This window comes from Pelmatolapia mariae, linkage group LG7 (assembly GCF_036321145.2).
Source record: "Pelmatolapia mariae isolate MD_Pm_ZW linkage group LG7, Pm_UMD_F_2, whole genome shotgun sequence".
Taxonomy (NCBI): Eukaryota; Metazoa; Chordata; class Actinopteri; order Cichliformes; family Cichlidae; genus Pelmatolapia; species Pelmatolapia mariae.
Window position 1 is genome coordinate 8318499 of NC_086233.1, and position 22246 is coordinate 8340744.

Sequence of the window (22246 nt, forward strand, 5' to 3'; positions counted from 1 at the left end):
GTAAGATAAAGCAAAAGTGATCAAACATTTAATAATCTGGTGGTGTTCTGTGTTCTACACATGGACATGTCAGTTCTATAAGAGTTGGCACACACTGTATGTAATGATTTGTAAATCTTGTAAACTCATGTTTTATTCACAATAGAAAATAGAAAACACATCAAAGGTTTAAACTGAAATGTAGCATTAATGTAGAAAAATATTAGCTCCTTTTAAAGTTACTGTGATCACATATGGCTTCTTCTTTACATGGTAGAACTTTAACTTGCACTTGTGGATGAACTGTGTTCACAAACAGTGATTTCTGGAAGTAGTCCTGAGGGAGTTCCGTGAGAGAATCATGCCTGTTTTTAATGCATTTTCATCCGAGGGAACAAAGATCACAGGCATCCAATACTGATTTTTGGCCTTGTCCCTTGCACACAGGGATTTCTCCAGATCCACTCAATCTTTCTGATGATGTCATGCACTGTATGAGAAGATATTCAGGCTTTTTTATTGCAGATTGTTCAGCCTCTGTTCATCACTGCTTCTTTTTATACCCCACTATGTGACCAACCTGTTGCATACTAACCTAATTATTTGCAAAATGGTCTCCACATGTTTCTTTATAATGCCACTTTCTTTTCCACCCTTTTGTTGCCCTTGTCCCAGCTTTTCTGAGACACTATGACCCCATCAAATACTAAATGAGTAAATATTTTTCTCAGTTTAAAAACTGGATGTTTTCTATTGCAGCTTATGAACAGAATATGGATTTATGAACTCTGCAGATCATTTCATTCTGTTTTTGCCTACATTTTACACAGCACCACACATTTTAAGGATTTGTTTATTTAATTATTTAAGGTATTATTGTACATAACTCTCTAGTTTTTAATTAAAAGTAATTTATGATATTTGCATCTTAGGATAACATTTTTGCGTGATGCTTCAGCTTCTGTTCATTAAACCTCTCTGTGTCTTGGTGTCTGTCTAGTCTGGGTTGGAATAACTGTCGTGATGAAGTGGCACTGGAAGTGGCCAGGGTTTTGCCTTTCTGTCATACGCTGACTCAGATAGAGTGAGTAAAACACACACATAAAGACCCGCAACTGCAAGAGTTTTGCTTTTTTCATTCCACTTTTCATTTAGACTTTCTTATATTTATAAAACCAATAAGGAAAACAACTCTTGTCTCAGTACATGAAAGATTAAGTGTTTATTTCTCACAGTCTCGAGTGCAACAGCTTGAGTGTTTCTGGAGCGGAGGCCCTGCTTAACGCCTTAAGGTTCTGCCCTGCTCTGCAACTCATCAGGTAAACTTCCTGCACTGCTAGACCTGCATTATCCAAGGAAACCTTATTAATTTCTAATGTTGTGGTAATGTTCTGGTCTTTATAAATTATTGAACTTGGTTTCAGACTCTGGAAGAACAAAATCTTTGAGGGTGATGTCCATAGGCTCGGTCTGAGGGACAGGAGGATGAATTTCTCTTCCACCTAATATGATCTGCACTGCTGGACAGTTGAGAAGTACGATTCCAGTTCATCAGCACCAGTGCAGACGAACAGTCCAGCACTTCTTCTGCCAACATTGACTTAAAAATCTGTGAGAAATTTGGTTTGTTTTTTTTTGCTTGAAGTGGTTTTTTGTTTTTTTGTTTTGTTTTTTTTTTTTTTGGGGGGGGGGGGGGGGGGGGTTCTAAGTGCTGCTCTATTAAAACACGGCTGTACAGTTGAAATAAGTTTGTTAGAACAAGAAGAAATAATGTATTTTTGAAACTATTTAAATCCCTGACTTTGCACTGATTGGCCTTTGGTTTCACAAAGCAGGAGACGGGTGGAAGTCACTGAAACCGTTTTTTCAAAAGCTGTTGTCACTGTCCGGCTAACAAGACATGCAGTTTTTAACAAAAAGTGTTTCCTTCAAAGCCATTGAAATAACACACTTACTGTTGTAATGAGTCGTATTAATCAGCAGTAGAATGAGGGGTTTTTTACGGCTGAGGGTGTACTGTCATCACCTTCCCAGGCGGGCGAGTAGGTGGGCGAGGACACCCAAGTGAGTGATGCTGAGAGACTGGCCAGCTGCTTCCTGTTTTATCAGTGAATTCCTGGGAGAAAGGAAAAACACACACATACACAAAGCAGGCTCCGCCAAAGGTTGAGTGTTCAGTTTTAACTAATGTATCACAATCATGACTAAATTCTTCCCTACTGAATTGGACAGATAATATTTTACTGTTATAACGGGACTACAGTATTTCTCATATGACAGGATCATTTCAAACAATAAAGTTAGAAAAAGTCACAAAGTACATTATAGATGGCTTTTAAAAAAGATTACACTAACTTATGTATGCACTTAAAAAAAAGTGTGAAATCACTAAACCTGTGTTGAGCTCCGCCTTTCAGTAGCACACCACTGAGCTTCACACCGACCCAAACTGCTGTGAAAATAAAGGCCACGCTGTGTTATTTTCCTGTGAGGAAATGATGAATATATCTTTGCAGACTCTGATACAAGGAGTCAATTTGCATTGTGGAATGTTTACAATAATTAGAGGCCACATTACTGAAAACACAAGAAATCACAAAGTCACAGTAAAAGAAGAGTTATCTGCTCCTATGGTCACTCTAGGTCGTGGTCTCTATCCAATGTGCGTATTTATTTCTGCTGTTTATCATAGGAGGACACAAGACATGGTATTTATTTATTGAGCTGTGATTGAATCAGGGTTAAAAATTTTAAAAAGAAATATTTTTATAGGAATGTATTTGCTTTGTGACCAAAAGAAGATACTGTAACTTTTGCAGGTCACACCAGTTGTATTTCTGACTTTCTAAAGTCATGTTGATGCTTTGATTTCTGAATGTAATGCACCTTATTCCTTTCTCTTTTCCTGTGTGTAATTGTCCGTTTTTTGTTTTGTTTTTTTTATTTTTCCTTTGATTTTTGGAGCAACACTGGTTCTTGCTGAAAGGATTTAAAAATCTGTTAAATATAGTTTTTGAAAGGTTTGTGTGCAGGTTGTGCTTGACAGAAAACTTGCAGATACTTTTGATATTCCCTGACTATGAGTTGCATGAAGTTGTCACCTGCTAATTAGAAAACTTTAAGTTGAGCTTCTATTTTTTTTGTTATGTCAGCGGTTTTACAAAGTATTATGTTAAATTTAAACACATCAACAAAGCACGAACTCAACAAAATCTGCTCCAGCAATACATGCCAGTTAAATAAAGTCTAATAGAAAAAATATGCACCTCAACTATAATATACAACTTAAAAAAAATTCAGGTTTGTGCTCAATGTCAACAATTAAAAGATGATACCTGATTGCTTTATGCTTTTTCTTTACATCTTTTTGGTGTAGGTTAGGTCATCTTACGTCCTGCTCATTGTGGAAAGCACAATTTATACCTCTCCTGTTTCCTCGTCAGCGGCACCAGCAGCTGCGTTTGCAGCTGTGGACGTCAGTGAAATGTTATAATTTATGTTCGCTTTCCGCCCTCTTGTGATTAACAGTGGTACTGCAGAATGGGCTGCATGAGGATTACCAAACTTGGGTCCTTTCACTTCAGGTGTTTGTGTGTGGATTGAAGCACTCGTGAGTCCTTAAAAAGTTAGACACAAATCATTGTACACATTTGTAAAGGTTAGTTTACGCTTGTGGATCATATCGTACGCATTTGCAACCCTCTGGAGGCAAATTTCTCTCCATAGAAGAAGGATTTGCTTTGCTTGCTATTCTTGCACAATGTTCATATGAAATTATCAGAAAAATGTTGTGTATACCCCAGGATCAACGAAACTCTGAAACTGTGGGGGTGCTTATACGCAGCACATAAAAACATGCAAATGTGACTAAAGATGTAAACTTTTACAAGGGTAATTTACATTTTATTGAAATTCAACTAAATAACAATGGAAACTAAAATAAGACTGAATACATAACACATAAAATACTGCGCATGCAGATGTACATGCTTTGACTTTGCTGCGGTTAGCAGAAGCATAAAACATTGGGAAATACTTTCAAAATAATGCTTTAAAGTGCTGATTCTTTCGTGCTTTTGAGTACTGTAAATAGCCTTATTTTACATCTAATGTGGCTGTAGTGTTAAAAGAAAGTGAACAAACTTGGGGCCTGATGTCTGTACTATTCACAAGAAAGAAGATTAAATTCATGTTTTAAAGATAAACTAAGTACTTAGTAAGTAAAAAAAAAATCAAAATAATTGAAAAAAAAATTATGTGTTAAATGTGGAATAAATGCATTTCCCGTATTAACTAGGGTAAAAAAAATGCATCTTTTCCCTGTTCTGTAATTTTATGGAAAATATAGACACTGATTGCTCATGAATGACTAACCGGAAGTAGTTTTTTCTGCTTGACTCTTCCGCTTTTGTTTTGGGAGTGAATTTGTCGTACTTCCGCTGTGAGGCCACCACTGTTGGCTTTATTAAACTCCGTCCTTCAGTGGCCGGGCGCAGAGAGCACAGTCCAGGCTACGAGGATGGTTTGTGTTCACACACTGTTGCGCCTTCCAGGATACTCCGGTTAAAAAAAATAATTAATAATAAAAAAATGTTAACCTCAGCTTTCACTCCTTTATAGGAAAATTGGCTCTGCTCTTCCTCTCTCTTCACTGTGCGCAGCACTTAAAGATTTTTTTTAAGTGAAAAGCGGCGGATAAGTTGTTCGTCATTTACCGAGGTGAGTCGGTTTCACATTTTCCTGTTGGGTTTACATTAGAAGAAAGAGATCTGACAGCAGCTCCCGAGTCAAAGGGGAACCGGGGAGCTACTAAGACGCAAAAATAACCATTGCAGCCAAAATGTACAGTCGGTGTGCTTCTCTTGGAGGTTAATTACGGAAGGATGTGGGGAAGATGTCATGTTTTGACGAGCACCTTTCATGTAGGACCAAAAAAATATCACAGGAAATATGGTACAGAATAGACAGGTGTTGTGTTTGTGTGTGTGAAAGAGAGTTTTAATGGTCAAGTTGGCACATCTCTCTCCTTCATTCAGATTTGGATTCTACTCTTCACTGATGTTGGACACTTTGGCACCAATATGGCTCACCGGTCTTGTAATTAAACTTAAAGCGTGCTGATCCTTCCGCTAGTATTAACAAGTTGGCATCTGCTTCCTTGCTTTTTCCGCCTCAGTCAGTCACTTTAAGCTGCCTGCCCATCCTGCAGGTGTGAGCAGGTGTGAAGCTTTTTGGCACGGTCAGTACAGTCAGAGGCCTGCACCTGGACCTGGCTTTTGTTTGTGTTTTCTTTCTACAGTGGACTCATACACAAAGTGCATCATGTAGCCAAAAATGATGCAATAGCAGCTCTAGGTTTTTTAGAGGCACAGTGCAAGAAAAATGCAGTTTTGTGAGGTTCAGTTGCTTTTAGAAAACATTCATCCTGTTTTTCCCCCCTGATGTCTCAAATATTGCGGACCTATCCTGAATCCAGTTAAAGTGCAGCACAGTTCACTTGAGCAATATACTGCACACCTTTTAAAGCTGTTCTGGTGCAATGTAGCATACTTCATGAAGCCATGTTTTCTTTGATAATGCTATTTGGCAATCTGTGATGCCTTTTTAATCTTAATCATTCAGACTTCTATATAAGGGATAGAGCAGGTGTCTGCTTAAAGCTGGATTTATCCCACTCTGCTCCTTCTTGCACTGGAGTTGTTAATAGCATCTATAAATACAGGAGACTGCCACTGAGACCACGAACAATGAGCGAGTGAGTAAAAGTAGTTGAGCCAGTCAAAACACGCTTTTCTCCACCTATGAATGATGAAGTGAGTGAATGAAAATGTTGCACTGGTATTTTCAGTGCATCACCACTACCAGTGTGACATCACAGTGGAGCTGAGCGGGAGGAGCACGCTGCTTATGACACATTAGTATCTTAGCAACAGACAGCATCCTTTTAGCATGCCGCTGTGAGAACAAAACCACTGATCTGGACACGGGGTGCTGTGCTGTTTATTTGTCCTTAAAGCCACCTGGGAATTATTTCAAATGCAATACCACTGAGAATATGTTCACAACATTTTTTACTAAACTCAGCAATTGTTTCAAGATTTGTGTGTGTGTGTGTGTGTGTGTGTGTGTGTGTGTGTGTGTGTGTGTGTGTGTGTGTGTGTATTCCCTCTTTCTGTTTTTTCCGTTCCTAGCCTGAGGCTTCTTTAGTTTAGAGGTAATGGCTTTGATCTGGGCTCAGGGCAGCGTGTGTGTGTGTGTGTGTGTGTGTGTGTGTGTGTGTGTGTCTTTGCAGTGCTTAATCCTGGGTATCATTGGGCTTATCACAGGGTAACTATGACTCTCATAATGCCCCCAGTGGATTTTTTTTTTACACCAGTGTTGTTTTATTTGTACTCATTGGGTATTTTTAGCCAAACAGAACCATTTGTATGATTAAGCCGAATTCTCAAGGTGATCTGATGTAATGGGGATTTACTAATTCTGTTATCTGGGTAAACTTCCACTCATTTCGTTAGATATCACATATGTCAAACAACTTAAAAAAAAAAAAAACTGTGACATTAAAATGTTACTTATATTCGACAAATGTCAAACACTGATTTCTGTAATTGTGCTCTCTGCGTGGCAACAGATACAGACACCCAGGGTGTTGGGAGCGTCTCGTGTCCTCTCCTCAGCGGTGTCTCCAGTAATTTAGGATTTGGTTGGATACAGCGTAAGATGAGCACATGCACATGTTTGTCTGTTAGAGTTATGTCAGGGAAACTGTGGTTTATCCTGGACACCAGCCATCTGTGTGTATGTAACAGCAACCTACAGTTGTTTACATTTATATTACATGAGAGTAGCACATTTATTTACTCACTCTTCGTGGCACTGGCAGATACTTTTGAGCTGATGGTGACCATAGGTTATGAATAATATTGATATTGGCTGTTTATCTTTTTTTCATGACAGCCTAACAGGAAAATCTCTGCACATCTGTTTCTGTCATTTTAAGCCTCGGTAATGTTTCAGCCAGTTTCTGTACCTGCACTCTGTTTTAGTTTGGTCTAATTAATTGTCCATTTACTGAGCAGCCATTTTGGCTCAGGGTAAACACAGGTGTAATTAATAACTCTAATTATGTCTCTGTTCCATTTGGATGAGGTGCTGGCATTGTGTATGCTCACTGACAAGAATGGCATCAACATGCTAAATAGAACAGGACCATAACTTAGTTTTATCAGATATACCTGTGTTCACCGGTGTTAATGCAGTGATTTGCAAAGCTCATAAACACATGTTTTATTCACAGTTGCATGTAGAAAGCATATCAAATGTTTAAACTGAGAAAATGTGTCATTTTAAGATGTATAAGGTCACTTTGAATTTGATGGCAGCAACAAATTAAAAAAAAACAAAAGGCCGTTAAAGTAAGTGGCACTAAAAAGAAACAGCTGGAGGAACATTTTGTGACTAATTGGGTTAAGTGGCAACAGGTCAGTAAGATGATGGGGTATAAAAAGAACAAGTAACGATGGGACAAGGTTCAACAATCTGCAAAAAACTATCTTCACAAATTGTGGAACAATTTTCAGCATATTTCAGAATCAATATAAAACTACAAAGACTTTGAATATCTCCTCACCTACAGTACATAATATCATCAAAAGAGAATCTAGAGAAATCTCTGTGCACAAGGGACAAGTCTGGTAAAACATTATTTAATGCCTGTAATCCTCTGGTACTGCATTTAAAGTGGGCACGATTCTGTCATGGAAATCATCTAAAGGGCTCGGGAACACTTCCAGGAATCGCTGCCTGTGAACACAGAAATTCTGTTTGGAAAACATGGACCAAAGAGGAGAGGGACCATCAAGCTTGCACCTTGGACCAACTCGAGTCAAAAGCCTGTATCTTGTATGTTAGGGTGGTGCATTAGTGCCTATGGAGTTAGCAATGTGCCCATGCTGAAAGATTTATACAGGTTTTAGATCAACATATGGCCGCATCCAGTCGACCCCTTTTTCAGGCAAGGCCTTGCATATTTCAGCAAGATAAAGCCCAACCACAGCTACTCCAACAGCACAGTATAAGAGCTCGGGTGTTAAACTGACCTGCCTACAGTCCAGACCATTTAGCTGTTGGAAAAATTTAGTGTAAAGAAAAGATACAACAGAGATCCAGTGCTGCTGAGCAGCTAGAATCCTATATCAAACAAAAATGGGGTGGCTTGCCTCTCCCGAAAGTCCAGCAGCAGGTCTCCTCAGTTCCCAGACATGTATACACTGTTGTGTTGCTGTCAGCAATTTCATAATGACCTTAATGCTGTCTTAAAATAGTACATTTTCTCATTTTGAACATATAATATATTTTCTATGTTCTATTCCGGGTGGCTGCAGCTCAGGAGGTACAGCAGGTCATCTAGAAACCTAAAGGTTGGTGGTTGATATGCCAGATATCCTTTGGTTGCTCTCTGATGCTCCCATCACAAAGTGAATGTTAGAAAGAAAACACTTATGCAGAAAAAGTACAGAAGAAGGTGTTTATAGGAATAGGAGTGAATGTGCTCCTATGCTGTGATGCAGGCTGTAACAGCTCTGCTATGATGGTACTCTGCAGAGGATAAATTCATTTAGTCTGTGAAAAAATAACCCTCACCACTTCACAGAGCCAAAAGTAGCATCTTCAGGTGTTATGTTTCCACCAGCTAACTGCACATAATGCAGAGAGTTTTAGTTCACTGTCATGATATCACTGCACATATTCTCATTGCACAAGCTGAGAATGTGCTGAGATTTGTGATTAATAATCACAGCAGCTCTGTTTTATCTTTTTTTGTCAATCGACAGGATGACATATTTGGTTAAGTGTCAAGATTCAGATGTGTACAAGTATGAAACTAAAAGTCTTTTTGCCTACTTCTGCCTGTTTGCTTTCCTTCAGGGTGATCAGGTGTGACCATGGCCTACACACTGGGCTTGGCCACTGATGGCCAGAAGCGCAGTGTCGGACCTCAGCACTGTGTCACTCGGGTGGAGTTGTCGGTCACTGCGTCCAGCCTGCTAGATCGAGATGTAGCCTCCAAGTCGGATCCATTCTGCGTTCTCTTCCACGAAGTGGATGGAAACTGGGTGGAGGTACAGTAAAGGATGGAGAGACATACATCCTTTATAAGATAAGATAACCTTTATTAGTCCCACGTGTGGGAAATTTGTTTCCCACACCTTTATGAACAAGTGATGAGAAAGACTACAGAAAATGACATGAGAAATGAGAGGATTGTTTTGTTTTAATGGTGCAGAATCAATGGAGAATGGAATGGCAGACTGAAGAGGAAAGGCCGAACAGAGAGTTGATATATTACTGTTAAGATCATAAGTAGTCAAACCCATGTTGGCGCTTCTTCACACTGTGTATAGCGACTCCTGGGAGGTGGAGAGAGAAGATTAAAGTGCAGAAATAAAAAGATTGAGGGGAGGATGGAAAATTTGAATAATTCTAAGAAGTGCTTTTAAGGTTACATCCACCATGCTGGCTCCTCGAGGAAAGGGAACCAGAAGGTTTTGTTTGTAGTCTATGATACTCTGCAGGAAGAGCCTATAGGTTGTGAGTCAGATCCAAAGTCATGATGTCTTGACCATCTGGCATCAGCCATGGCATGCTGAGCCCAATAGGATGTTGCAAGATTTATGAGCGGCATTCCAATCTAAGACAAGTAGTGTAGACTCGGGCAAAGGCACAAAAAACGGAAAGAGAGTCAGTAATACATGTTTGACATTTTTAAATCATTGCCATAAAATCTCAGGTTTCACGAGGATGCATCATTATGTTAAACAAATATTTTTTTCTGATTTAAACTTTGGAAAAGCACCAAATAAGAGGAAACACCAAAATCTGCTACTGATGACATTTCTCTTTAAAGGTGCAGAGTTAAACTGAAGTGAAAGCCATATTTCCAATTAGAAGTGTGGATTCTGTTGCTGCATTTGAGTTGCCTGGAATGGAAAAGGAATGTGTTCACAGAATATAAGAGAAATGTTTACAATTTGACAAGCTTACTTCACTTTAACACTCAATAACTGGTAAATTGAGGATTAAAAATGCTTTGAGATCATCAAAAATTAACTAGAAAAGCATTTAGCTGTAAAAAGTGAAGCATTCTTTCTAATGACATCCAGTTGTGTAGAAATTTACAGGAAAACATCCATCAGCTCCTTTGCTCTGTGAAGCCAGGCTAACTACTTGTCAGTCACTGCCCTAAGTTTCATAGTCAGATTTCATAAAGCTGAGGTATTGATTTTGAAAATGCTTAGGTTGAGACTTTACTGTGACATTTACCAACAGCACGTGGTATCATGATGGCTACGTGTATCTTTATTGAACAGGCAGTGGAAAACGAATGCCTTTGGCTGCTGCATTAGCTGTTTATTGGATTTTAAGGCCTCTAGTGTTATTTTTTTTGACATAGATTTGGAAAGACCTGCATTTATAAGTCAGAAACTGGTAACTATGTGTATAGTGGCTTGGTGGTCCATACCAGTGATGAGAAATGCCCATCAGGGATAAAGCCACTCAGGTGGTTTTAATCATTTTGACTGTGTTAGTATGTACATCTCATTCACTGGCACTGAAGTCTAGTTGAATGGCATAAAACATCACTTTATTCTCTTTAAACCAGAGCACAGGTCCAGACAGCATAAAAAAGTGATTATACCTTCGTTTTTTGTTGTTGTTTTTTACCGTTGACAAGAAAACTAACAAAGAAGTAAACAACTGCCTTACAGCCGTACTGAAATCCTTTCTGGTCAGTAGAGGCTCTCACTGATGTGTGCTCATGACTCAAAGCAGAAAGTTACTGGTTTGAAATCAGCTGCTAATTCTTCTTCTCTGCTTCGGCTTTATGGACAGCTGGAGAGTCCAAAGCAAAAGAAACAGATCTTAGCTCAGTAGCTGTGATGCACCTTTAATTTATCTGCCGCAGTATAAAGTGCCCCGCTGAATGAGGGGAAGGAGTTAATGGTACAAATATGTGTAAATACGTTTTCCCAAAAGCTCATTGAAATGGTTTGCTAAGGCAAACAAAATGCTAGGAGAACATTATTAGAACAGTAGTATGATTATGATTAGGGCAAGCCTGGCTCGTTTGGGTTGTTAACCGTTTCCAGCAAATAGCAACAACTGGGGTAATAGGTTGACGCCAAAACTGAAGTTCAGCAACTCTGTTGCTAAATTCCAGTCGGTTTGATTCAGCTTTGATATTGTGACTGTATTTTGTATCAGATATTGGTCAGCTGGTTTTGCTGTTTGTTAGCTATTTTTATATAGTTCTCAGTTCATGGTAATTATGTATTTTTCTTGGGTTAATTTATATTAACAGGTCTTCAAATGCTTCATCCAGCTTTGTGAAGTCAATCTTTTTGCCATTACTAATTCACTTTAAGCGCACTTGAGGCGCAGTAAAAGTACACAGTGCACATCGACTGTTGCTGTGAGCTTGAGTCAGGTTTGAAGCATCGGTGCAGAGGTCCAACATGAGAAGATGGTGATAATCATGAGGCCATTTTCAAGACTCCAGCACACTGCTCGCGAAAATCAATAGGCAGAATCATTGCCAGCTACTATATTTCTAAACAGAGCAGTTTAGCAAACATCTGTTTTGAAGATTTCCAGAAAAGCGGGGCATGTGATGGAGACGACTGACCATCGCAGTTGGAACGGACATTTGATGATGTTTAAACTACCAGCTCACTTGCTCAAAGTCCGTATTATGTCAGAACAGCACTGTTAATATTTTGTGCATTCACTGCTAGGAAGTGGCTGTCATGTGTCCTGATCATACATGGTCTATCCATGTAGACCCACTGAGGAAACAAGTTGAAGATGCTCAAGAGGAAGACGGTGATGAAGTTTTGGTGTGTGCAGGCTCCTGCTTCGATGCTTCTGCAGCTAACAGCTGGTCAACAGAGCAATCTGGGTTTTTTGTGTATGTGTGCCTGTGTGTGTGTGCCTGTGTGTGTGTGTGTGTGTGTGTGTGTGTGTGTGTGTGTGTGTGTGTGTGTGTTTGTGTGTAGGCGAGTGCCTCGGGTTGCAGCTAGCTGTCGGTCAGCAGGGCATGTGGCTCCGATGTGAAATTGCCAACAGTTACCATAGCAACGGGAAGGGAAACAAAAGCTTAGTGCTCCCGGAGTGAGGCAACGATGGAGGAGGCGAAATGAGGCCCGAACCTTTTCGCGGATATTATCCACAGCTCGCTGTTTTACTCACGCTCAGCTTTCTCACTTCTCTGATCTCCTCCTGTTCCTTTCAGTTTTTTTCTCTGATTGTCTTTCTCGTTCCTGTCGCCAGCCTTCCCCTCTCTAGGTCTCCGTGTCTCAGTCTCTTGTCTATCTTCGTCTGTCTTGTGAGCTAGAGGTGTGAGAAGCAGCTGGGTCCATCGGGGAGGGGAAAGAGAGAAAAAGTGGGTACGAAAGGGTAAGAGTGTGAGAACGAGGAGGTGTGAGAGAGGGAGATGAGAAAAGGGTGCAGCAGAAGGCGAGGGGAAAATTATCCAGAGAAAGACAGGAGGATGAGGAGGAGGACGAGAGAAAGACAGCGAGGTGATGACATGAATGAGCGACAGAACAAGAAGAAGGCAAAAGAAAGTGAATGACTGTAGCCATAAATGGGAGATAGCAGCCAAAGTTAGTGTCAGAAAGTCTTAAGTCTTTGAAGAATGTGATAGGTCTACAGAAATATGGATCTCAGCTATGTAAATGATGCGGCACCCAAGTATCACACTACTGAGGCTATTTTCTAAATCCAAGGATTTTTTTTCTCCGAGCTTCCAACTCCAAATCCCAATACTAATCTCAACACGTGTTATAAACCCAGATATAAGCCTGTAACACTGTAAGTGAGAACTCACAGGCAGTGGCATATTCAAACCAGAGGGTTTAAAAATCTAACAGTCCTCTGCAGTAAATGCAGCCTTATTTATTAGATCTACATTTATGATACTAAATGATACTAACAGTAACAGTAAGTTTTGTTATAATTCATTCCAATGTAAACTGGCCTATTGCAGATGTTTATAATTCTGTATCATTAGATACCAACATATAGGCTAATAAATGTTGTGATCTTAAGTGCATTAAATGACTGTGTGATGTGTGAATGGTGTGGTTCACATTAAGCCCCATATAACTGACATTTTGTAGTAATTTTCATCTTTAAATACGTTATAAGAATATTAAAAATGTGTCTTAAAAAATAAACACACCTCTACATTTATCACAACTTCAAAGCTCTACGATTAGTCCCCAGGGTTCCAAGTTTCCAGTAATTTAAACTCCTAAGTTATTAAATTTAGCTGTTCGATCAAAAGAATAGAAATCCAGCACACGGACAGTCAGTTCATACAAGTGTATGATTAATATTATGTTTAAAACTTTCCACACCAGAGTATTGTTTTGAATTTTCCACTCGTAAATGATTAAGGACTCCCCAGAATATTTGATATGTAATTACACATATCAAAAGTAAGAGCAGAAAATTAGATTTTTTAAATTTTTTTTCTTTTGCATAACATGAAAACACTCATTGCTAGAATATTATTTCAGTGGCGGTAAAGGCTCCTTCCTATCATCTGTAAATAGACTGAATGACTGAAAATGTTGTGCGCCAGACTATTTTAAACTGAAGCTGAACATAATCTGCTCCAGATCGGGTTATGCAGTAAGCACAAGTTACCATGGTGATCAATCCATGTTCAAAGAGACACTGAAAACTCAGACTTTCAGCTCAGTAACCCATAACATACAACAAAGTTAGTGAGTGCACAATAAACACGGGATATTTAGAAGCTAAAGACGCATCTATTCGTCTCAGTAAATGGTGGTAAATAGACTGAAGCTTAAAGGAAAGTGAACTTTGGACATGATTCAGGACACAAACAAGACTCGCAAATTATATTAAAATTGTTGTAGCTGATGACTAAATAAGTAACTTTTGCTAACAGCCACTGTGTTGCATTTTTTATGGTTATAACACATTAAATTTAAACTGTAAAGCCAAAGCACACTTTCACTGGTACATTTTTGCACCTGCCAGTTGTCAGTGTTTAGCAGAGATTGTTTTGGTGCTGTAGGCTGGTCCTGATTATTTATTAGCAACATCATTACCGATGTCTTTAGAGTGGCTTTGGTTTGTTTCATTGATTCAACATCTTGGTATTGAGCTGTTGGGCTGACGTGTCCTTGTTATGTTTTGGGGGGGTTTTGGTGGGGGAGGTTCTCCCTGTCTGCTGAATGAAAAAAATAAAAATAAAAGTGTCCGCTCAAATCTAAGGCATGAACACTTATAACAGATTGCTTCTAAATTCCTTTAACTCACTATAAATTAAGCTGCGGGATGCACATCCATTGCATTTACTTTGTTGAAAGTCTATTTATTTATCTGTCATAACCCTATCAGTACCTGTACTGTTTCTTCCAGCTGCAGTTCTACAGCTTAATTTTTCCTGCAGCGGGCAGTGCCTCTATCTGAAGTAATCTCAGTGACCTGTATTGTTTTTTTTTCTTTTTTTATCTAGTAGTAAACATAAACAGATAAGAAAGAAAGGAGCCATGAAGTGCCAGAGGGATCTGATTCATTTCTAAAGCTCAGTGAACCAGGATCAAATCCACAGAGGCACTGCTATGAGATTTTAGCCTGCTGGCGTGCCGTGATGTCCCAATAATATGAGTTTTTAAGCTACGAAGTGCAGCCATTCTCCACTGCTGCCTTCCCATGAGTCAGACAGATGGATAAGTGCTGCAAGCACCGGTAGCAGGGTGAAGTTAAAACCTTTTTCCTGCTGGAGTGTCTCAGTTCTGTACTAATATCATTACCTACAGTCAGAGATAAATGTATCTTAGATAAAAGCATTCACAGTAGCACGAGAAAGGTACGTTTTATAGAATAGAATATGATAGAATAGAATAGCTCTTTATTGTCATCGTACATGTACTGGACAGGATTAAAATAAAATATAAATAAAATGTAAATAGTAAAGACATCAGGAATAAATAGCAAACAAGAATAGTGAAAGGAGTATATACAATATATATGAACATTGGAAGATCGTATGCAACCACTGGGACCCGTCAGGATCAAGGAATTCATTTCTCTACAACTGTTGCAGGAAATAAAGATGAAAGAAGAAGGTGTAATTGGATAAGAACAGCTAAGTAATAGATGGCGGTACTGCTGTTTGCTGCAGGGGTTTTTGAGTAAAGACTGGTGAATAGAAAATACATCAGGATTCTGCAGAAATGGAGATTCTTTTGAGGTTAATAAACTGTCTAGATGTGCCTTCAGTAAATGTTACTATGAATAAAAGTGTTAGACGTTGGGAAATGGGCTCAAGAAAAAAACTGTTCGATGTTTGGCTGGTCTTAGACACTATAGGGCAATAGTGATGGCTCCATAGTTTGATGGTTGACATATTTGCTTGGCAAACTAAAGGTCACCGTTTGAGTTCCAGCTAGAGACACAAGTCCCCTTTGGGGTTGTATCAGGAAGGGTATCTGGTTTAAAACTGCCAAATCAAATATGTGATGCTATCTGACTCTTTATGTCAAAGGAGCAGCATTACAAAAGCATACAACTATTTTTAACAGATTAGCCTATGAAAATACGTCTACTGTACAAGTGTAAAATTTACACCCGCCTTCACATTTTCAAAATCCGTTCAGTGAGCCAGATTGGAGTTATTGGCAGCTGATTTTGGCCCCTGGGCCTTGTGTTTGACACCAAAGGTTTAGAAGGTCCCATAGGTTTGGAGATCATCAACAAGAGTTTTCCTTTCAAAAAGAATTTCACTTTTTTGGTGTGTATCAAAGTTCAGTTATTTAATTTAAATTCTCCAGACTGAAATTCTAGACATCCAGTGTAAAGTGTTTGTTCCTTTCCTGTGAATCAGCAAAGGGTTAGATGCATTTTTGTAAGTGGTTTGCATTTCATCCCTCCCGTCTCCGTTATAGGAATGAGCTGAACTTTTTTAAGGCCTTTTATATTCAGTGGTGACAGGCTGAGTATATGTGACCTCGTTTAATGATTGTACGTGTCCTGGGTGAGTCAGGCTGGAGAGTAGCACGGCCGTGGGATTAGCCAGTCAACTACCTGGTTTAGAAGAGTCAGAGCAAAGAACATGACTCTCACAGCACTCTTTTCAGGCATCCACACCCTCTTATCTGTCTGCTGTCTGGACTGCTCTTTGGGGCCATGAGAACACAGCGCATTGAGAAACATCAAAAACAATGGCTTTAGGGGAAAGGGCCCTTAAATTGGATAAAGTGCTGTCAGACGGCTGCAGCTTTTTAGGACTTTGTTTTGGTTTAAGGATACATTTACCACAAACCACCGCAGCAGGCTACTTTAAAAGTTCCGATAAATCTGCTGTTCTTTATCAACCCAGCGTCAGACAAAGGTATAATATTTATAGGAATCTATAGTAATTCTGGGGATGGCAGGTAGGAGGCACATTGTTGGGTCTCTGTCTGACACACTCCCACAGATTTGATCATCACTGGCCAAGTTTGTTTGTTTTTTTAGCTGCATCTTGTTATCGGGGGGAATCCTTGCTTCGAGTGGGCGCCACAGACTTTACGACACACCGGTGTCACAATCAGGGATGCTGAAGAGTTGCCCGAGGCTGATTGTTGTTTAATGCATTCAGTATTAAATGTTTTTAGAGAAGTGTGTTAAGACTACACATCATTCTCTTGGAATCTCTAGAGTAAAAAAGATTCGAGAAACACAGACACACGCATATGTAGCGACTCAAACTATTTTACAGTCGTTTGGTGCGTTACAGTTGCCAGATACATATCAGTATCACTTTATTAAATTGCATATGCATGTACATACTTTGCTTTTTGTAAACACAAACAGTAATATTTTTATACTATATAAAAACTTGTTTGTTTGTTTTTTGCAGCTTTGTAAGATTCCAAAATAAAATCCAATTTTAATTTTAATTTTAATAATTTAAACTTTTGCAACTAAATACTCAAAAGTTAAATTGATGATTATGTATGATAGTATTTACATGTATTCATACTAATAATTCAATTCATTATTATGTTTCTAGTCATTTATTTTTAGTCTTTTAAGCTTTCATTAAGAATTTACAAGCCTTCTGTATAAATTGCCACATGTTGCAAGATTGCAGAGACTACTCAGTCTTGCAGTTTTCCACAACAGAAGAGTCACAGTTACTTTAACCTATTATTTTGGCATTCAAGTCTTGTTTAAGGAACATGGACAGAAAACCAAGTGAAAAACTAGCCACTTGTGTTTTGCTGAAAGGGACGGAGCTTAGATTTTGTGGTGACTTTGAGACTGTTAGATGCAGGTGAGCAGCTATTTTGGTAATGTAGTGCCTACACAAAACCAGACTCTACAGGCAGGATTAACAAAGCTCTTTGTTAATGGTGGTAGAAAGCAATCCAAAACACAGGAACAGGGAAAAAAGGTCCAAACTCAAGACTCGAACTGGTAGAGGACACACAGGAAATCATAACAGATATCACAACAAAGGACAACCAAAGCTCTTTCTACAAACTGACACACTAGGACTAATCAGGATAACAGGGAACAACTGGGTACAAGAGGTGAGACTAATGAGGTATAACAAAACAAAGGAAGTAAAACTAAGGATAAAACACAAAGGACTGCCAAAATAAAATAGAAACCAATTTAGCAGAGAGATGAAGACCTGACAACAGGATACAAGAGCATACTGTTGAGGAAGGAATAACCTAGGTCATGATCAATTAAAAACAAGCGCTGGACAGAGCTCGATAGTTAAGGACCAGGACTATGACACGCTTGTGAAATGTTAAAAGGGACAATACTGGAATTATTTAATTTTTACAGCATTTTTCTCTCCTTGTTTCTTGACCTTTAGCTGGGACGCACTGAAACAGCTGTGAACAACTTGAATCCAGTGTTTGGGGTGAAGTTCCAGGTGGACTACCACTTTGAAGAAATCCAGAAACTTCGCTTTGCCATGTTCGATGAAGACAAGTGTGCCACACAGCTCGACGAGCACGACTTCCTGGGAGCATTTGTTTGCACACTGGGAGTGGTACTGAATGATTTCTTCTTCTTTGGTTTGAAGTATATTCTTTATAACTACAGGCATAGTCTAGAGAAGAAGGGATAGGATAAACTGAACTAGATGGAATTTATTCTTACAATTAGATGCAGACTGTATTTTAAAGTGGATTTTTGCTCAATTCCGAAAATAAATAATTGTTGTCCTGATTGTCTCTTATCCAATAGATTGTGTCCAATAAGAAACTTCACAGACCCCTGATCTTAGCCAATGGGAAGCCAGCTGGCAAAGGATCCATTACAGTAAGAATGTCTACTGTCTCTTAAAAGAAAATATTATGAACTATGAACTGAATATTATGAATATTATGAACTTATTTGTTTTTTAAAAACCTTATTTACAAAAATAAAATAGAAATGGTCCCGAGAAGAGACCAGATTATTTAAGGGTAAGTTCCCATTGGATCGTCAGTTATGTTGGTTTAAATAAATTAAGTAAAGACACCCCAAGCTTATTAGCGTTAGTATTTTCCTTAAACTGGGGTGTGACGGGTTGCCATGTTGCCCCCAGATCTAATTAGAAGTAAGTGACTCAGCCCTCAGACCCTCTGAGGATCTGTTTAAAGGGTAGTCAGCAATCTAATAAGGAATATATGGAAGTCATTAACCTGGTGACCTGGCCATGCACCTGATTGAAAGGTGTCAATGTCTCAATGCACTTTATGAGTTACAAGACAAATGTAAAAAATGCACACTGTGCTGTGTCACCTAAACTTGCTGTTGTCTGTGATGTTTACGTGAACGGTATGGCTACAGTCGCTGATCCTGAAGTCATCGAGGCTGCTGCCGTTACCGTGTTTGCCAACTGTTCCTGTTGCTGTTGTTGATGTAAATGTTAATATTTGTGAGTGCTTCTGCTGCCGCTAATGTTGTGCGGTGCTCTTATTTTAGATAACAGCGCAGGAGTTGTCTGACAACAGAATCATCACTTTGACCCTGAGTGGGCGTAAACTGGATAAGAAGGTAGGCAGTTAGACCCCCGCACACTCACACACGTACAGACACACACTCAGGGTGCAAATCCAAACACACACATACACACACACTCAGATATATTTGAGCATGCATACCACTTTAGGACACACAAATACAGCCCACACAGACAAGATTTACAGTAAATGCTTTCATAGTCTTCACCTTTGTCTGCCAAACAACAGGCTATCAGGTGCTGGGGTAGCTGGAATTAAAACTGTTGTTTTGACACAGTAAATATGTATTTTTGGATGTTTGCTGAAACAACTGCAACCTCCAACAGTCATTCCTGCAGCATTTAGTATTGGCAGATAATTTTGATTTAGTTCTAGTCATAGCCTTTTGACTAAAGCATAAAATGGCTTCAGTCATAATTTCGACATCTAAATTCTTTTGATTTCAGTTTAGTTTTAGTTGAGTATAAATATCATAAGATTATAGTAAAGTAAAAAACAACGCTGTATAATCTCCCAGTGTCAATTAAACCTTACTGCATAAGGTCGCTGATAACAAAGACTGTGACAAAAATAATTTTTCAAAGAAATTTATTCAATGAAATTGTCCGTAACAACACTTTGTTTGAAACAACATTAAGGAAAAATTACATTCCCAAAGCCTGTTTATATCAGACTAAAATCACTGGGTGAAACCAGGAACCAGGACAAACAACGTTTACAGGAAACGCACATATAGGCCATATGTGCCGCGGGCATGATTGAACTGAAAGTGTATTGTGTGTATTGTGTATGATGCTAGTGATTCTGGGTTGTTAAAACAGTTATGGAAAGGGGTTTGAAGTATTCGGTGGGTTTGTAACAGCAACATGTTTCTAAACCCTGAAATATTAAAAAGTAAGTGCGCACAATGACTCAGCTGCCATAATAGGTGCTACCTTTATGTAACATTACAAGGTGTTTTGGCCTGTGGTACAATGCACTGTGTACTACAGTACACATATGTACCTTTTAAACACTATCATGTGGTGTTATTTCCGATTGAAGGACAATTTTAAAAATGGTTGATATTATAAAATTGTTACATATTAAATATCGTCGTTTAAGCAGCGTTGATATACTGCAACTCTAGCTGCTAGGTCAGAAACATCATAACTGTGAGTAGGATTCAAGCTCAAGCTGTGTACCTGCTGTATGCTGTAGTTAAAACTCTAGTGAAGTAATTAATCAATCTGATCTTTTAAGTGTTCGAAGAAACATTTTTTTTAGAAATTTTAATCACCTGTAGTTTTGCAGTTGTCATACAGTGGTTAGTGGTTGCAGTTTTGTGAAAGAGATAAGAGATGTAAACAGACAAAAAAAGACATGAGGGCAAATTCGACGTGTGTTTGTTTGTGCAGGACTTCTTTGGGAAGTCAGACCCTTACCTGGAGTTTCACAAACAGGGAGAAGATGGTAAATGGATGCTTGTGCACAGGACAGAGGTGAGTCATTGGCAGAGGTTAAACTTACCTTCATCTGACTGTTATTGTCGTTGACTGTCATTGTCAGCTAAACTTGGCCTCACACAAAGTGGTACAGCTTTAATTACAGACATAAGTTCAGGTAATTGCATCATACATCCGCTCCTCTGCCTATTTTTGTGTCTGTGACTTCAGGTTATAAAGAACACTTTAGATCCAGTGTGGAAACCTTTTACCGTGCCTCTCATTTCTTTGTGCAATGGAGATGTGGACAGAAGCATCAAGGTTAGTAGTAAGAAGTTTTACTTTCTCTATTAGAAGACATGTTTAGTATCAAATGTAATCTTCACTGAATCTAACAGGTGAGATCAACTGTGAAAAAAATAAAAAATAATTTTATCATGTCCTTTGGCTAGAATGTCAAACTTGAAAAAAATTAAAAAGGAAGTGAAGAGTCAGTACAGAAGTGAAAGTAGGACACAGATACCAGAAACCACATAACCGCTTGAGTTTCCGCTTTTATTTATAAGCTGCCCATGTGAAAGAAAAGACTAGCATGATGTGATGCATTCTGCACAATTACAGGTGCTGTGTTATGACTACGATAATGATGGAGGACATGACTTCATTGGAGAGTTTCAGACCACAGTTGCAAAGATGAGTGAAGCCCAGAACTCAGTGGAGGTAAAACACTGACATGATTGTGCTTGTGGCTCCATTTTAGCAGGTGGCATGTTAGCATGCTATTCGCTAGCAGATAACACAACTCAAACATGATTTAACACTGTTTATTGATAATAAAGGTGACAGGCTCATGAGAAGAAAATGATCTGGGTCAGAGGTTACGGCTCGAGAAAGGGCTTATTCAGGATAAGCGGTGCCTCCCAGGTTTAGGATATCGCTGTTACACATATGAAAGAGGCGAGAGTAGGGGGATGCAGGGTGGGCCCCAGAAATGCTAACAAACAGGTGTGCAAGCCAGGAAGGCAATTTCTAGACGAGGACCTGTATATGACATATGACCTGGATGTGAACACATTAGAGGGTCATCTAGGCAACCAGAACCTGGAATGTCTACAAGCAACCAGGCAGTGTGCAACGAGTGAATCGTTTCCAGTGTGTACACAGTTTAGTAGTAGGGTAATTAGATAATAATAAAGAGACATTATTTCAGTAAATACAATGTAATTATAATAATAACTGTAATAACAATAATACTCACATAATACAATAATACTTATAACTGTGCAATTGCTTGGTAGTGAGAGTACACATGGGTATATCTTAGGTTAGACTTTGGCTTATGCGACACGGTAACAAACTTGTGATTGGGTTTTACTTTGGTAATTTCATGATATTTATCAACTAATATCAACTTATGACCCCAAGTGTTAACGTGTAATGTGAAGTGCTATAATTCATTTTTTACCACGTTTGTATCTTATGGCTTGATTTATAGTTTAAAAGCATTCATTTATACATTGGTATTGTTTCTAATTGTATTGAGATTTATTCTTTTCGCATGTGAGTTCCTGATCTGTCAAAGATGTATGATGCACTGATAAGAACATAGGTCATTCATTAGCAGGTCTGTGTGTGTGCATGTGTGTGTGCATGTGTGTGTGTGTGTGTGTGTTGCTTGTAAAACTGCATGCGTGCATGTGCCAAAGTGGCCTCATGACTTGTTCTCCCACTGAGTCTCATCATGTGTGGTAATGATGTTGGGTGGGGGAAATAACAAGGAAATGTTAGAGG

At 38.9% G+C, this 22246-nt stretch overlaps 2 protein-coding genes across 2 annotated transcripts in view; both read left to right on the forward strand.

Moving 5' to 3' along the window:
- The window catches only part of nlrc5 (NLR family, CARD domain containing 5), a 38823-nt gene extending 37201 nt beyond the window's left edge, over positions 1 to 1622 (forward strand). The window contains exons 54-56 of the mRNA XM_063477732.1: positions 980 to 1063; positions 1215 to 1298; positions 1404 to 1622. Coding sequence (XP_063333802.1) covers positions 980 to 1063; positions 1215 to 1298; positions 1404 to 1485 — 250 coding nt within the window. The 3' untranslated portion in view covers positions 1486 to 1622. The remainder of the gene's footprint in view (positions 1 to 979; positions 1064 to 1214; positions 1299 to 1403) is intronic.
- Positions 1623 to 4485: 2863 nt separating this feature from the next.
- cpne2 (copine II) overlaps positions 4486 to 22246 on the forward strand; it is a 49912-nt gene continuing 32151 nt past the window's right edge. The window contains exons 1-8 of the mRNA XM_063480510.1: positions 4486 to 4698; positions 8908 to 9101; positions 17894 to 18073; positions 18271 to 18345; positions 18994 to 19065; positions 20429 to 20512; positions 20687 to 20776; positions 21077 to 21175. Of these exons, the coding sequence (XP_063336580.1) occupies positions 8925 to 9101; positions 17894 to 18073; positions 18271 to 18345; positions 18994 to 19065; positions 20429 to 20512; positions 20687 to 20776; positions 21077 to 21175 (777 nt within the window). The 5' untranslated portion in view covers positions 4486 to 4698; positions 8908 to 8924. The remainder of the gene's footprint in view (positions 4699 to 8907; positions 9102 to 17893; positions 18074 to 18270; positions 18346 to 18993; positions 19066 to 20428; positions 20513 to 20686; positions 20777 to 21076; positions 21176 to 22246) is intronic.